General features: G+C 45.0%; 1 protein-coding gene across 1 annotated transcript in view; it reads right to left on the bottom strand.

Annotated features, from left to right (window-relative positions):
• Positions 1 to 14,838, bottom strand: part of FHIP2A (FHF complex subunit HOOK interacting protein 2A) — a 416,741-nt gene that overhangs the window by 187,148 nt on the left and 214,755 nt on the right. Inside the window, exons 7-8 of the mRNA XM_069611895.1 lie at positions 10,289 to 10,485; positions 9,092 to 9,206 (exon numbers count right to left, since the gene is read on the bottom strand). Of these exons, the coding sequence (XP_069467996.1) occupies positions 9,092 to 9,206; positions 10,289 to 10,485 (312 nt within the window). The remainder of the gene's footprint in view (positions 1 to 9,091; positions 9,207 to 10,288; positions 10,486 to 14,838) is intronic.

Genomic DNA, 14,838 nt, shown 5'->3' with positions numbered 1-14,838 from the left:
GGCAGTCATTGGCTGTGGTCAGTATGACGCAGAGACCAGTGATTGGTTATTACTACGAAAGACAGATCAGAAACGAAACTGATACTGGTTTTTTCTTTACCGAGGATTCCCAGCCTGACGACGGGGAATATTCATGAGCATGTGAATCCATGCCAGACCCCATGCTGGAGAAAATCAACCTTCCTCTCAAGAGAGAAGGTCCACTCTATGTGGAAGACGCATTGGAGGACAGATGGACATGTCCAGAAGGTCCAGGTACAATAGGCTCCTGGCCCAATCCGGGGCAATTAGGATCATGTGTTTGCAGAAGTTTCTCAACCACCTGATCACATGAGGAAAGACAGGGAGTGGAGGAAACGCGTACAGAAGTGGAAACTCCCAGTCCTGCACGAATGAGTCTCCTAGAGCTCCTCTTGGGGGAAATTCCCCAGAGCAGTACAGTTCGCACTTCCTGATGACACTGGTCGCAAACAGATCCACTTGAGGGTTTCCGTAAAGGGTGAAGATCTCTTGAAGGACTTCCTGTGCTAGCTCCCACTCGTGGGAGACTGTGCTCTGCCTGCTCAGAGTGTCCACAGTCATGTTCTCCTCTCCGACTAGGTGAACCGCCGACAGAGATTCCTTCTTGAATTGCCCAGTACCAGAGCTGCATTGCCTCTCTGCACAGTGGTATTTACCCTACACCGCCTCTCTTGTTGGGGTAGCACATGGCCACTGTGTTGTCCGTCATTATCAGGAAATTCTTTCCCCAGACAGAGGGCAGGTAGGCCTTCAGCGCTAGTCTGATTGCCCTCAACTCCAAAAGATTGATATGTAGTTTCGACTCTGATGGAGACCAATGACCGCTGACTGTCAGATCGTTGGCGTGGGCTCCCCACCCCGTGAGTGAGGCATCCGTCACCACTGCTATCTCCAGCCATGGTTGCCAAAAAAGGTTCTCCCTTCAGAATGTTGTCCTCTCAGGCCAACCGCAGACGATCCTGTGTGATCCTGTTTGGAACCTGGAGTGGGTCGGACATCTTTCCTGAGAACTGGGACCATTTAGTTCCGAGAGCCGATTGAAGGGATCTCATTCTCAGACGGGCCTCAGGCACCAGAAAATGTAGGATGCCATGAGGCCGAGCAACCTCAAATAAATTGAAGGCCGGTAGACATTGGGCACTCTGAAATTTGGTGACCATCTATAGAATGTCTTAGTCCTGACCCCGAGTGGCGAGCTCTTTCCCAAGGATGCATCAAGTACAGCTCCGATAAACCGGAGCTTTTGAGAAGGTGTCATATGGGACTTCTTGGAATTGAGGGAGAAACCCAGTCTGTGAAGAGAGAGGCAGGTAACATTGAGATGATCCAGGACTTGTTCAGGAGAACGCGCCCTGATCACCCAATCATCCAGATAGGGGTAGACATGAAAACCCCCCCACTCCTGAGACTTGCTGCCGCCACCACCGCCATCAGTTTGGTGAATAACCTCGGGGCCAGAGGTTAACCCAAATTGCAGAACTCAAAATTGAGAATCGCCAACTACGAACCACAGGTATTTTCTGTGCTTGAGATGGATAGGGACAAGAAAATAAGTATCCTGAAGGTCCAATGACAAAATCCAGTCCTGGAGTTGGAGGGCCTGAAGGACCAGAGAAAGTGTGACCATCTTGAACTTGTCCTGCCTGAGGAACTTGTTCAAGTGTCTCAAGTCCAAGATGGGTCTCAGTCCTCTGTCTTTCTTGGGTATTAGAAAATACGAAAATGCCACTCTCCGCTGCAGGCACTGGTTCTATATCGTCTTTCTCTAGCAGGGTTAAAATCTCTTGGACAAGGAGCGGAATCCGCAAAGAGACTCTCCCAGATGGGTTGCACCGATGTCTCTGTATAAAAGGAAGGCAGTACCCATGGGCTACGGTTTTCAATGCCCAAGCATCTCAAGTAATGACTCGCCATTCTTCTAGATGCTGAGACAGTCTGCACCCCCACCCCGCCCCCACTGGTGAGTTGTGACTCAAGACCTCAGAGGTTTTGAGGCAGCTGATGCAGTGGCAGACGGTAAAGATTCCCCTGCTTGAGCTGGCTTCACACCTCTCCCTCGTCCACCACAAGGGGACTTTCTTTGGCCTCTCTGACCAGCCATTCCCCTTGCTCTTCCAACTGAGGAGTAGTAGCGAAAGATCTAGCCCTCTAAGGCTGTCCACTAGGGCGCAAAGGCTGAGGTTGCCTAAAAGAGGCACCTAAGGATTTGGCTGCCGCCTTTGAGGTCTGCAACTTCTCAAGGCTCTCGTCATTATTGTTGCCAAAAAGATGAGACCCGTCAAAGGGCACGTTGAGGAGTCTGGATTGCACATCCGGTGCAAAACCAGACTTCAACAACGCAAATCTGCGTATAACGGTGCTAGTAGCCATGGCTCTGCTGATGCGGTCAGCAGAATCCAGACCTGACTGAAGAGACTCGCGTGGCTACTTTGCCATCTCTTTCACCCCACCCCCTTCAGGAGTGTGCTATGCTGCCATGGAAATGCAGTCCCATAGAGTGAATGTGCATTGTGCAAGGGCACATGTGGAGTTGGGTGATTTAAGCGCCATACCCCCTGCAGAAAATACTTTCCTTGCCCATCCAGCTACTCTTTTGTAGTCCCCATCTGAGGGATGGTAAGAGGGTAAGCTGCTGGTTTAGAAGTTGGTGTAGCTGCCTCTACCACCAGACTCTCTGGAGTGGGGTGTTTTGACAGGTAGTCGGGGTCACTATTGGAAGGGCGGTAGTTCTTGGTCAAGTTTTTATTTACAGCCGGATTGGTTTCTGGTGTTTTCCAATTCGCCGCCACCCTTTTTTGCAGAGCAATATAAAAAGGTAAATATAGGAACGGACTGAGGACCCTAAAAAAAAAAAAAATCACCCCTCTTCACACACCTTAACTAAACACAACCACACCTCTTACACTGCAGCAACCCGCACGCACTTCAACACACCGCAACAAACACCACACAGACCCGCTCACAACAACACACGATGACTCGGACCGTATACCACACCGAAAAGCTCAGCGAACGGCGTTAACCGAACTGAAGCTACCAACAGTACATCACAGCTCCCTTGCTCCTATCCAAACTTTATCCTACTAACACGCCCTAACCTACCCCCCTTGTCTTTCAGATCCACCAGGGGACCGCTCCGGTGCAGATAGTGCACGGTACAAATATCCTTTAACATTAACATCTAGGACGTCTGTCAGATTATCCTGTTTGAATGGTAACAGAGGCCTACTCTATCCTATGTAATCCTCTATATTGGACATGAGCTGTCTGTATGCTGCATCAGCATGCTCCCCTGCCTCTTGTCTTCCAAACTCTAGCTCAGGTGAGATGTCCACCCCACTGGCCGTCTGCAGGTTGTCATAAAGGTCTCTCAACCTGGATTCCTCAGAAACAAAACTTTCTGCTACATTTGGCGTACCGAACTGGGGGCCAAATGGTGCCTCGCTATCTGAGGGTTAATTCTCCTCGTATATTGATGTAAGGGACTTAAAATAGTCCTTTCTTGGTAAAGTCCTTTCTTGGTAAAGACACATATGTCTTATCCGGTATCAAGGGTTTAATGAACAATGGATTAGACGCTGGAGGAGCCCTCAAACCTTTTTCACTGGGGGCATAGGTTTTGATGGGGCGCTCAGCATCGATGGCGCAACTGGCAATGATGGCGCAACTCGCATCGATGCCTTTTACGGCTTGGCTGGCATTGAAGGCGCAGCCAGCATCAATGGTGTCGACGACCTAGACTTATGCTTTCAGCTCCACAGATCTTTCGATGATACGCCATCGGCTCGAGGCCCCGACAACTCTCAGTAATGATCAGGCCTTCGTCCCGGGCTCAAGGCCTTCACAGGATTTAGGTCGAGCTCTTTCCTTTCCAGCTTATTTGGAAGGCGCGGTAGGAGCATGGCTTGGAGGCTTTTGTTTCTCAGATATTTTTAGCATCTCTGCTTTGAAAGCCTCCCACTCGGCCTGGATTTCTTTGTGGGGTACGACACTGTCTCAGGGGAAGCATCCAACGAAGTCGAAGAAGGCGACCTATGGTGCCTCTTCTTGGACCTCTTCGATGACGATGCAGAGTGGTGGGAGCCACTCCTCAATCTCGACATCCTAACTTCCTTTCTCCGACAGCAGCCGTCTCTAGACTCGTTGCTCAAAGGTTTTTTGGTCGTAATAGATGATTTGGGGTTTCGACCTACCGTCAACTTCCCCTTTCATTCCTTCAAGGCATTTCCTGTCATCGACTGGCACTTGGAGCAGTCCAAGGTGCTATGCTCCATCCTGAGGCACCATAAAAAAATTCGATGTGGATCGGTTAATGACATTTTCGACCCACAGTCTCAACCCTTTTTGAACCCGGTCTTCAGGGTTGTCGGTGTCGATGAAGAAGACATACTCAATTTCTCAAAGCAATTGCTGTAAAGTAAAGAAGCACGCCGTATTTCTCTAAGCAATAGCATTCGTGGAAAAACTGAACTGTAGCCAACGGGCGCTGCGCATGCTATATATACCTTTGATGACATCCTCGAGTCGGAGGCCATCGAGGGACATCAAGTCGACGCCATCGACTGACAGCACCCTCTGCCGAATTTTCTTTTCCGAAGCAGCTAAAGCTGGATATCAAATATCAAAGAGGAGGAATATGTGGGAGGACACAATCCATTCGAAAAACAGTTTTAAAGTGAAACTGTTTATTCTTTTACTGAGAATTCCCAGTATGACTGGGAATATTCATGAGCATGTGAATCCATGCCAGACCCCATGCTGGAGAACTGTTAGTTATTATGAACCAGGTTATGCTTTGGTCCGAGTACCTTCAGCATTGTGTTGTGTTTTTATACTGTGTTTATGATTCTATGACAAAGTACTTACCCCCCCAAGATTTACCTTAGCCTACTTGTATTTATAATAAACCTTTATTTTGTATAATACTTCTGAAACGGTAATAAAACCTGCAATAAAACAAGTGGCTAACGTATATCATATACCCGCAATCAATCGCCATACAAATAACTACAACTGAGCGTTTGATTCATATGAGAGAACCAAAGCAAAAATTACACATTATAAATGTGTACTGGCAACACCAGGCACTGCGAGCATCAGCATTCATAGATGATATATGCGAGACAATTGATAACATGTCTAGAGAATCATTATATGTGGAGACCTAAACATGGAGTGTATCAAGGTGGATCTCGTTAAAAAGATCAAAGCAGAGAAAACAAAATGCTTAAATCAAACAAGAGCCATCTGGCTAGAAGAAATGGCAGCCAGGGAAATGTCCCTACTAAATGGAAACACAGTGTGAGAAATCCCTCCGCAGGCGACATGGAGAAGAGAAACAAAAATCGAACCTCGACTACTTCTTTGCCTCAGAACAAACTGCCCAGAAAATGACCAACCTTTACATGATTGACATGATTCAAAGCGACCATAATCTTGTGAAAATAACGATGGTCGAAACACCTGTGACTGACTCAGAGCCGTGGGAACAACCTGGGTGTGTAGAACCATGCAGAAGCAGACTCAGATTGCACTCTTAAGGTGGACAAACTCACAAGAGATTTGCAAGATGAATGTCACAATGAAAAGGCGGAAAAATTGAATAATAACAATTTACAGAGTGCCCCGGCAAAACAAGTAGATTGGGATTTAAAAAGCGACATGCTTATGGCTTTGAAATTGTTAAAAAGAAGCGAGAGCTCAGAAAACATATCAGAGCATTCATGAAAACACGCAATGAGAACCGCTTTGTGGAAAAGAAAAAAGCTAAATCTCGTTCTAAAAACTGGCTTATATCACACAAACATAGTAGAACAGCGGGACGCAGAAATGATGTTGGCTAATTTAGCCAAGAAAAACTTAACGGATTTCTGGGCCATTATTAATGATGCGGAGGCCCTGCAGCAATCTATATAGTATAACATGATATCTTAGGCAAAATGGATCTATCATTATACCAATTTGTTCTCAAAGAAAGGAATCACAGAAGATCCCTGCCTTCCGCAGCTGGAGCTCTGGAACATCCAAATCTCAAAAGAAGAGATCTTAAAAAAAAAATAATAATATGAATCAGCTCTTCTAGGGCCCTCGGCCCAGAGGGCCTAACTAGCTAAAACAAAATCCAAAAGAGTGGGCCAATTTCCGCTTTAGCCTGTTCAAAATGATATTGAAAGACTGTGTGATACCTACGTCTTGGAAGAGTGCCATTGTTGTGCCTATCTTTAAAAAGGGCATAAAATCAGAGCCCAAAAGTTATAGGCCAATTGCGCTCTTAGACGTGGTGGAAAAAACCTTTGCAACACAACTTCAATGTCAACTCTCTGACTGGATAAAAGCGTCTGGCACCTTCGATCATCAAAGGGTAGGCTGTGGATTAAATCTATTAGTCTTAACCTTCTTAAAATGGAAGCTATCAAACAAGTTACATAAATCTACCTAGCATTTATTGACCTAGCCCACGCTTTTGATAGTGTCGACAGAGAACTCCTATGGACTAAGACGAAGCAATGGAACTGTCCCTTAAGTTTAATTATGGTGATAAAATAACTCTATTCTGAAACAGAGATCAAAATTCGCCTGGACCAAAAAGGGACCCTCTCCACTCCGATAAAAACATCCAGAGGCGTGAAGCAGGGATGCCCTTTGGTGCTAGCAGATATTGGAGCAATATTGGGAAGTGTGAAATAGTGTGTGCCTAAAATTAATGGAAAGCACATAAATGGGCTATTATACGATTTAGTCTTGCTAGACGTAACCCCAATTGGTCTCCAACGGAAATTGTCTACCTTAGAGAAATATGTTGACATAAATGGCATGAAGATAAACCCTACCAAATCTGAAATCTTAGTGATTCAGAATTTGAGAACAGCTAAAAAAACAAAAACAATTCCAATGCAAACTGGGGAAACAAACGGTAAAACGCGTAGGTAAGACAGTATACCTAGGCATGGTAATCAATTCCAACATTAACGAACTGTTGGCTCAGAAGTTAAAGACAAAATGTAGACAACTAGCTGCGCAAGGATCGAGGATAAATAGTAGGTTTGGTAAATTCTCATCAAAACCTGTTGCTGATTTTTACAAATACATGGTGGTACCATCCTTGATTCATGGTGCAGAAGCTGCTCTGGGTTGTTCACACCTAGTATTGGGCGCGTGTGAAAATGTATTCTGGTGTACCAAAAGGATCCCCCGACGGCTTGCATCAGGTATGAGTTAGGACTTACATTGATTAACGCAAGAATCATCTGGAATATGCTGAATCTGTATCGAAAAGTGATTGATATAACTAGTCCACCGCAGTTTAATATTTTGAACATCGTAGAATCTGGAGAGCGAAACAATGCTGTCTAAATGGGCGGTTCAATGTCAAGAGATCTTAATGCAACTAAAAAGACAATAATACCCTTCTATGTAATCCAAATGAAGTTAAAAAGAAACTGTGGCGGGAAGATTGGGTTGATGCTATGGAGCAAAGAACACAACATAGATGTGACAAGCAGCTCCAGAATCTAAAGCCTTTAACAATCTACCAACCTATCTTGAAAAGTTCCCGAGCAAATATCAGAGATCCATCTTTATGAAATGTCGACTAAATCTTTTCCAAACCAAAGAAAAAGATAGCTTAAGAAACAATAATTGCAACTTGGACCAAAGATGCAGATTTTGTGTGGATACCATCGAAAGTCTGAAGCATTTGACCCAATTCTGCCCAGTATTGAAAACACTGAGAATTAAACATTTAGGCAACGAAATCGCTAAAAGACAGTCTTTATGCGGAGAGGACTGGTAGACCTTGATGTCAGAAGGATCCGACAAAAAATTGACCTTTGCATTAATATTTTATGTAGACCAAGTGAGCAAGATGTTGACGATCCAAGTACAATGCAAGCACTTCATGGGGAGAGGACTGGTGGATCTTGATGTCGGAAAGATCTGTCAAAAACTGAATTTGATTTATCGTTTTATGCAGACTGAAGTGAACAAGATATGGTCAATCTAAGCACATAATGATGTAATAATTCAAAGCCAAAAATTGCCTAATCCGTCATCAACAAGAGAACGGCTGTGGAGTGCAGTGCTTTTTCCTTCTGATGTTCTCTTTTTTGAGTTTTTCCTCTCTTTGCTTCCTTTTTCTCGTCCTTTCTTCTCCCTTCTTTTCTCTTGTGCTCGTTTTCTGGAGACATGCTTCTGTTGCTTTTCTGTAAACATCGATTCATTTATACTTCTAAATGTGTTTTCACCTTTTAAAAAGTGTGACACACTACATTAAAAATAAAATTATAATAATACTTCTGGGTGTAAGTGTTTATTTCGAACCATTTGTATACTACAGGTTCTGCTTTGCACTTTCCTACAGCCCTCGCTCCCTCCTAAGATAAGCCTGGCTGCTCTGTCGATACTACCTCATTCTGAGGTGGTACATCCTTAAACTAAGAGTGGAGCTGATGTACTGACTCAGGTGGTTTTATGAAGCCCTTAGTTGGACTTGAAAAAATGCCCTAACAGAGGGGCAGAAGGATAAAAGCAAGCAGCAGAAGTGTTGGTTACCCAGGTGAGATCATAGGAGAAGGAGATGAACGACCAAGAGACCGGCAGAAGGGAGGAAGAGTATCTCTGGAGCAGGTGAGGTATTGGCTACAAGTGCAAGTGGTGCTGCGGTCTGAGCATGCATATCTGTGTGAGAGATTAATGCAAGGAGTGGTTGTGAAGCAGATAGTACTGAGTGAAAGGAGGGAGTGGGAGGGACTAGTAGTGTGGAGGAGGGAATAGTAGTATGAAGGAGAAGTAGTGTGAAGGAGGGGAAGAGTAGAGTACCGGAAGGAAAAGTAACAAGAAAGGGCAGAGGAGATTGGTGGGACGCACAAGGCAGAGGGGATAAGAGGAGAGTAGAAAATGGAGAGGTAGAGTTTAACGTAATTCTTTACCACAAATCCGTTTTAGACATCCAACAAACTTGTGTCTACCAGGTACTGAGGCAATCAATTTTATTGTACAATGAGGGTTCCAAATTTCACCAGGAATCCTCCCCCAACAAAGAAACGATATACTACAAGTTTGATTCACAAACCTTCTGTGCTTCTTTGATCAGTTGATCACAGTAATCGAACCAGGACAGGAACGAGATTAAGGCACGCTTTCCTGGGAAAGCAGACGTGTCTTCCTTATGACTATATGAATCCAAGCTAAGGAAATAAGGAAGAAAAACAAAAGCTTGATAATGGCGGATATTAGAAGAAAAGGTGAATTATCAAATGTAGCATAGATTGGAAACAAATTCCTTGAAAGTGAGAGAGCAATAATGAATGCATTTGGACCTTCCAGGATGGCCCACTATCATTCATCCTGTTGCAATACACTTTCTTCATACTAGGTTATCCAACTCTTTGTGGGAAATGGACCCCGATCGTACACATATTTCCAGTATATCAAAGTTAAACTGAGTGAATAAGGGCCAGTAATGCTGAAATACATAGAGGTGCATGTACTGAGGAAACCAAGTTTATGGTTAGAATACTAGTCAGTCTCCCGGGATCACCTACAATGATCTAACCCATCCATGATTTGCAGGAATCTTTGATGCAGGCTGTGAATTACCATTGATTTCCTCCCATGGTTCCCAGCTCTACTATGCTATTCACATTTGGGTTCATGCACAAGAGCAATAGGCACACCAATCTAAAGTATTTTTCTATTCGAACCAATCTTTCTACTCGGCAGTCAAGATATGCATATATTTCTGACAATGGACATGCAGCCCTAAAACCCAATTGAATTAATTGGACAGGTAGTTGGGAAAGACGCCCAATGTTAGGCCTCCTTTCTACTCTTTTACACACCACTTGAAACCCCTATCAAAGGATTTCAGAACAATCCGCTGATTCACAGTACTAGTTCTACACTTCAATTATGTATCATAGTTGTCTCTTTCCTTTGCACAGTGCCCACGTGTTCACTGTTCTACTGGAATTTCAATATGAAGCAAGGTGTCAATTCAACTCAGGTTGCATCCTTTGTAATGAAGGAAATCAACGTCCCTCCGCTGTGCGGTTTTATTCAACTTTTACATAATTGAGCACGCATCTGAAGGAGCCAAATTAAGGATACATTTCATAACTCTGCATTTGAGGATGCATCAAAGTGTCAGAATACTTCAGACAAGAACAGCCCACTCAACTCTAACAAGAGAAAATGTTTTTTTCCTGTACCGATAACAGACAAAAGCATTAAAAGCACAATAGCAAATAGAACCATATGTTTTCCCTACCCCCAGTTGATAGCCTCCACAGTTTCGATGTCCAGGGGATCCACTGAGGAAGGCAGGGCTTTATAAAGAGAAGCAAGTCTGTCGGTGAGCAGCTCTAACAAACTGGTGCTTTGCATTAGGCAACGGGCTGCTGCAGGCTCTGGTAGGCTCACCAACAGCATGAGACCTTCACAAGCTTTCACAGCGATCCTGCCATCCTGAAAGGAATCAGAAATGCAAACATACATTGGAACTACCAATGAATCCACAGTGCTTCATATCAGTAAGACAAAGAAATACTAATACAGCAAATGGTTTTGTTTCAAGAAAATTGTGACATTACTTAATCATCACTAGTCTAATAACAGAGTGCTGAAAATTTTAAGGACCTTAACCATTAAATAGTCATATCTGGATCTGCAGAATCTGTGCAACAGACCTATGTCTGGTGGAAGAGGTTTACATATCGCAGAATAGGGATTTATGTAGCACTCTAATAAAGGCTGTGCAATCAATACACCTCTTGCCAAGCCTGGTCTTTCCAAAGAAGACCTTTTCAAAATCATTGCATTGAACAGATCTCAATGCTATCATAATATGAACATGTTGCAAGAGTGCATATTTATTCCAAGCATACTTCTTCACGACTGTTAATACAGATTTTGTACCACCCTCTGTTAAGGACTGCTACAACAACTAGCCGTAGGCGGAAAGCTACTGGACAAGAGAGGAAAGCCAAACCTCTCAAACGTGGGCAGCCTGGTCCGAGCAACAAGGCTCAACTCTCAAGTAAGGCTAGTAGAGCAACAGAGAGGTACAATTAGTACACTCACATAAATCTAGAAAATACACCACACTGATTTACTGAAAAATATATACTTTAATCCTACATATTATATTATTAGCTCAAATAAGTACTTTAAACATTAATACACAGTACTGAAAAGATACCATTAGGTTATAAAAGAGAAATGTCTATACAACAACCCCAATGTCTACAAGTGGGTCCTTTACCAAGGGCAAGCACCTGTTAGAATCGATTTTTAAACTCTGGCCTGGTGGACAGCTGTTCAGAATCCCACCCTAGTGAACAGGGAGCAACGTCTGGTAGTTTAGCCAAACCAATCAAGGTAGCATGTGCCCTAAAGTTCAAAGTTTTCCAAGAGTTTAGGAGTTGGTAAAAATTAGGAAAGGGGTCGTGGGGACATGAGGATGGGTCCAAAAGTCAGAAGAGACTGTATTCTAGTTAATAAGGTTTACTGAGGGCTTTCGGCAATAGGTTTTGTCAAAGCCAAAACAGTTGTAAAACTTTCAAAAGTTATTAAAACTTTTCAAGGGTGAAGCTAAGGGGGCAGGTAAATATCACTACAACTTGCAACCCAACCGGTCGCTGGTGCCCAGGAGCGGCGGGTGCTAGAAGAGTTTTGGTCGGGTACAGGAGCCTGGTCCAACCTCTTCTTGTTGAACAATGCAAGAAACACTGACGGAGGCCTCTTCCAGGCAAGCTGGAGACCCTTGGAGCTCTGGGCCGAAACTCAGAACGGCGCTTCTATTGCAGTAGTCCAATCAGGAGCTGGTCACTGTGTGGCTCGAACTTGCCTGGATACCAGTAGACACCAGGACGAGTTGTTCCTTACTGGTCCAGAAGGTTGAAGCACCGACAAGGACCTTCGGACATCAGTAGCTAGACCGACTCCACCGGGACTGCAGCAAGATTCGGTCGCCAGGCCTCAACGGTCATCCACAGTCCTCTCAGCTACGTCAGGATACTTGACTTCTCCTCAGATCTGCTGGAATGGCTGCAGGACACCTCATCTCATCCCAAAGTCAGGCGAGTTGTCAGACTCAGCCCTCCAATGACAAGATCTGCCCCACACATGCACACCAGCAGTGGACCAATGAAAGGCCACTGTGGGTCTGACTCAAGCATGCACACTAGACATTCAGGTGCCAGTATGTGGATTGGGACCAGACAGTCCTAACCCACTTCCTGGGACCCCTCCCCCCACAAACACACACATGTGGTAGGCACTAGCCCGCGAAAAGCAAGGCTTTCCTGGCCAAGTTCATGACCATAAAAGGAAATTCCTGACCAAGGAACAAAAATAAAATACGTGGCACAGCAATGTTGGGACTCTAGCCACTGTTAGTAGCCAAACGTGGTAAGGTTAGCACATCATAGGTAAATAATCCCCGTTAGTGTAGTCTAGGGTCATACAAAAGAAACCCCATTGCAATGTATTGGAAAATGCATTGTGCAATGTTAAACTGTTATCCAAAAATGCAACAAAGTCAAAAGACTAAGGAAAGCATAGTTTCTCAGTACTGACAGCCTGAAGGACTGGTCAGTTTCCCCATAACGCGTGAGCACAAGTCCAGTGGAGTGAAGCTGAAGGATTCACCTCACTGTAAAAAGTCAGGACATGGTGACAAACAAAAACAAAAAGTGTGGGGGTCCATAGAATATGGAGGGAACGTTGCTAAAAAGAGAACACTTTTCTAACACTTCCCCAAACCGTGGACAGGGCTACTAATCCACCCCTGGATGGGCCTCAGGTTATACATTCTGGGCAACCCATCAGCATTGCAGTGTTGAGCACCTGGCCTATGCTCAATTGTGAAGACAAAGACTTGAAGGCTTATGGACCACCTGGCAACTTAGGATTCTCTCCCTTCATGTGCAGAAACCGCTTTAAGGGCTTATGGTCAGTCTGCACAGTGAAGTGGGTCACAGAGGTAGGGCCTCAACTTCCGAAGGCTCCACACAATAGAGTAACATTCTTTTTCCACAGTAGACCACCTGAGCTCTGTCCGTACGCTGGCGGGTGATGAAACATAAACTCCTATTCTGCCCTATGACTAAGATGGGAGTAGTCGCGACCATCAAATAGTAATAACACAGTCTTCATGAAGTCTGTCCAATCAAAATGGCCTATCCTAACGAAACCGAATGCCTGCCCTATCTTTTGTACAAAAAAGTGTAAAAGGGAGAAATGTATGCAAAAAGGAAAAGTCAGTGTTCAAATGAATAAAGGTGATTGAACCAGCTCTCCTCCCCACATTAGACCTCACGGAGTAAGGCTGTCCCTGCAGGCAGGTTGACACTCTGGCTCGGCTTCCAATACAATAAACAGTTCCAGAACGTGGCTAGAGGCCAGTCTGGCCTTCCACGTTTAAGTTTCTTTTCTCGACTTCAAAATAATGCTTCAACCAAACGTTCAAAGGTCCCCCTCCGTCAGGCTCGGACCTCTCATGATAAAGTTCAACACAAACTTGCCAGGGGGGGGGGGGTGTGGTGGGTAACTCCCATCCCCAATCTTATTTCACTTCAGGTCTCCCTCTGTCGGGCTTGGACCACTTCTGGATGTCGAAGACTTTCAAATGTACGTGGTTTACCTTTCAGACCACTGCAGTACCACTTCGACTCAAGAGTACAGTTCAGCTTTCACTCTCCCCTTCTCTAGGAGTTAAACCTTGTTATTTTACTTTTGCCGTTCTTTCGTTTTCTCGATTCGAACAATTTACTTTTCACAGAGAGTTTTAAGTCGACTACTTCCCTTCGCCGGACCACTCCGTTACATCGTATCGCTGATTTTGCAGCTATCTTTTACTTAAAAGTGAATTCACAGGTATGCCTTTCCTCGCATCTCACTCACAAGCATGCAACCTTCACTTGTCAAAAAATGTTGCCATTTCAAACTTTAACACATACCGGTCTTTCAGGTCGCTTGTCAACTCACTGGCTGGAGGCACCTTTTTCTTGGTTTTGTGATTCCCACTTCACGAGTCAAGGTTAGTACTACAGGCTTGGCCTCGCCTCCTCATCTCTGCCGTTCACCCGGGAGGGTCGCTGGCGTCCTTGAAACACAATGCAGTCTTCACTTGTGGGATTTGGCCTTCTCAAAGTGTTTTCCGTGGCCTGTCGGAGGCAACGACCTTCAGTAGGGAACTCTTGGGGTTTTCGAACCATTGCTCACGCCCCTTGGTCAGTCGCTCTGCTCCAGTAGGTTTGCCTTTGTCCCAAAAGTTCTGCTCATACTAGTGTTCTCCCTTGCTCAGAGTATGTCGTTGGGTTCTGCCTTTTGTTCGTGTGAGGAGAGTAAACTGGTATCAGGTGTATGCACTTAGTGTAAAGTGCCCGACTTTGCCTTACCCGATTAACGGGACATGCCCAGTACGATGAGCGAGTTAGTCTGGTTACTCTCCGTCACCCTCTTCCTCAGCCCAGCATTTGTGTAAAGGGGGGGATGGGACCTTAGAGCATTGTAAAACGTAGGATGGGTAGGATAAACAAAATAAGGGGGAATACCACGTCTCACCATCGGATATATCACCCCCACTCCCCGAAGACCCCTCATCCAGGTGATCCTCCCGCACTGCTCCACCCCCAGGAACTGGATCCAAAAGCGATGGCTGTGTCCTGACCACCTGGATGACGAGTCCTCATGCCCAAGGTATACCACTGAACCCTGACCAATTTGATATGTGGTTGCCTTTATGGTCAGGTGGGCTTTCTGAAGAGCCTGCAACACAATCCTTAGGTGCTTCACATGTTCCTCCCAATTCAGGCT

This window comes from Ambystoma mexicanum, chromosome 8, assembly GCF_040938575.1.
Source record: "Ambystoma mexicanum isolate Mex_15411 chromosome 8, UKY_AmexF1_1, whole genome shotgun sequence".
NCBI lineage: Eukaryota > Metazoa > Chordata > Amphibia > Caudata > Ambystomatidae > Ambystoma > Ambystoma mexicanum.
The sequence above is the reverse complement of the archived record's forward strand: the minus strand, read 5'-3'. Positions and strand labels throughout refer to the sequence as shown.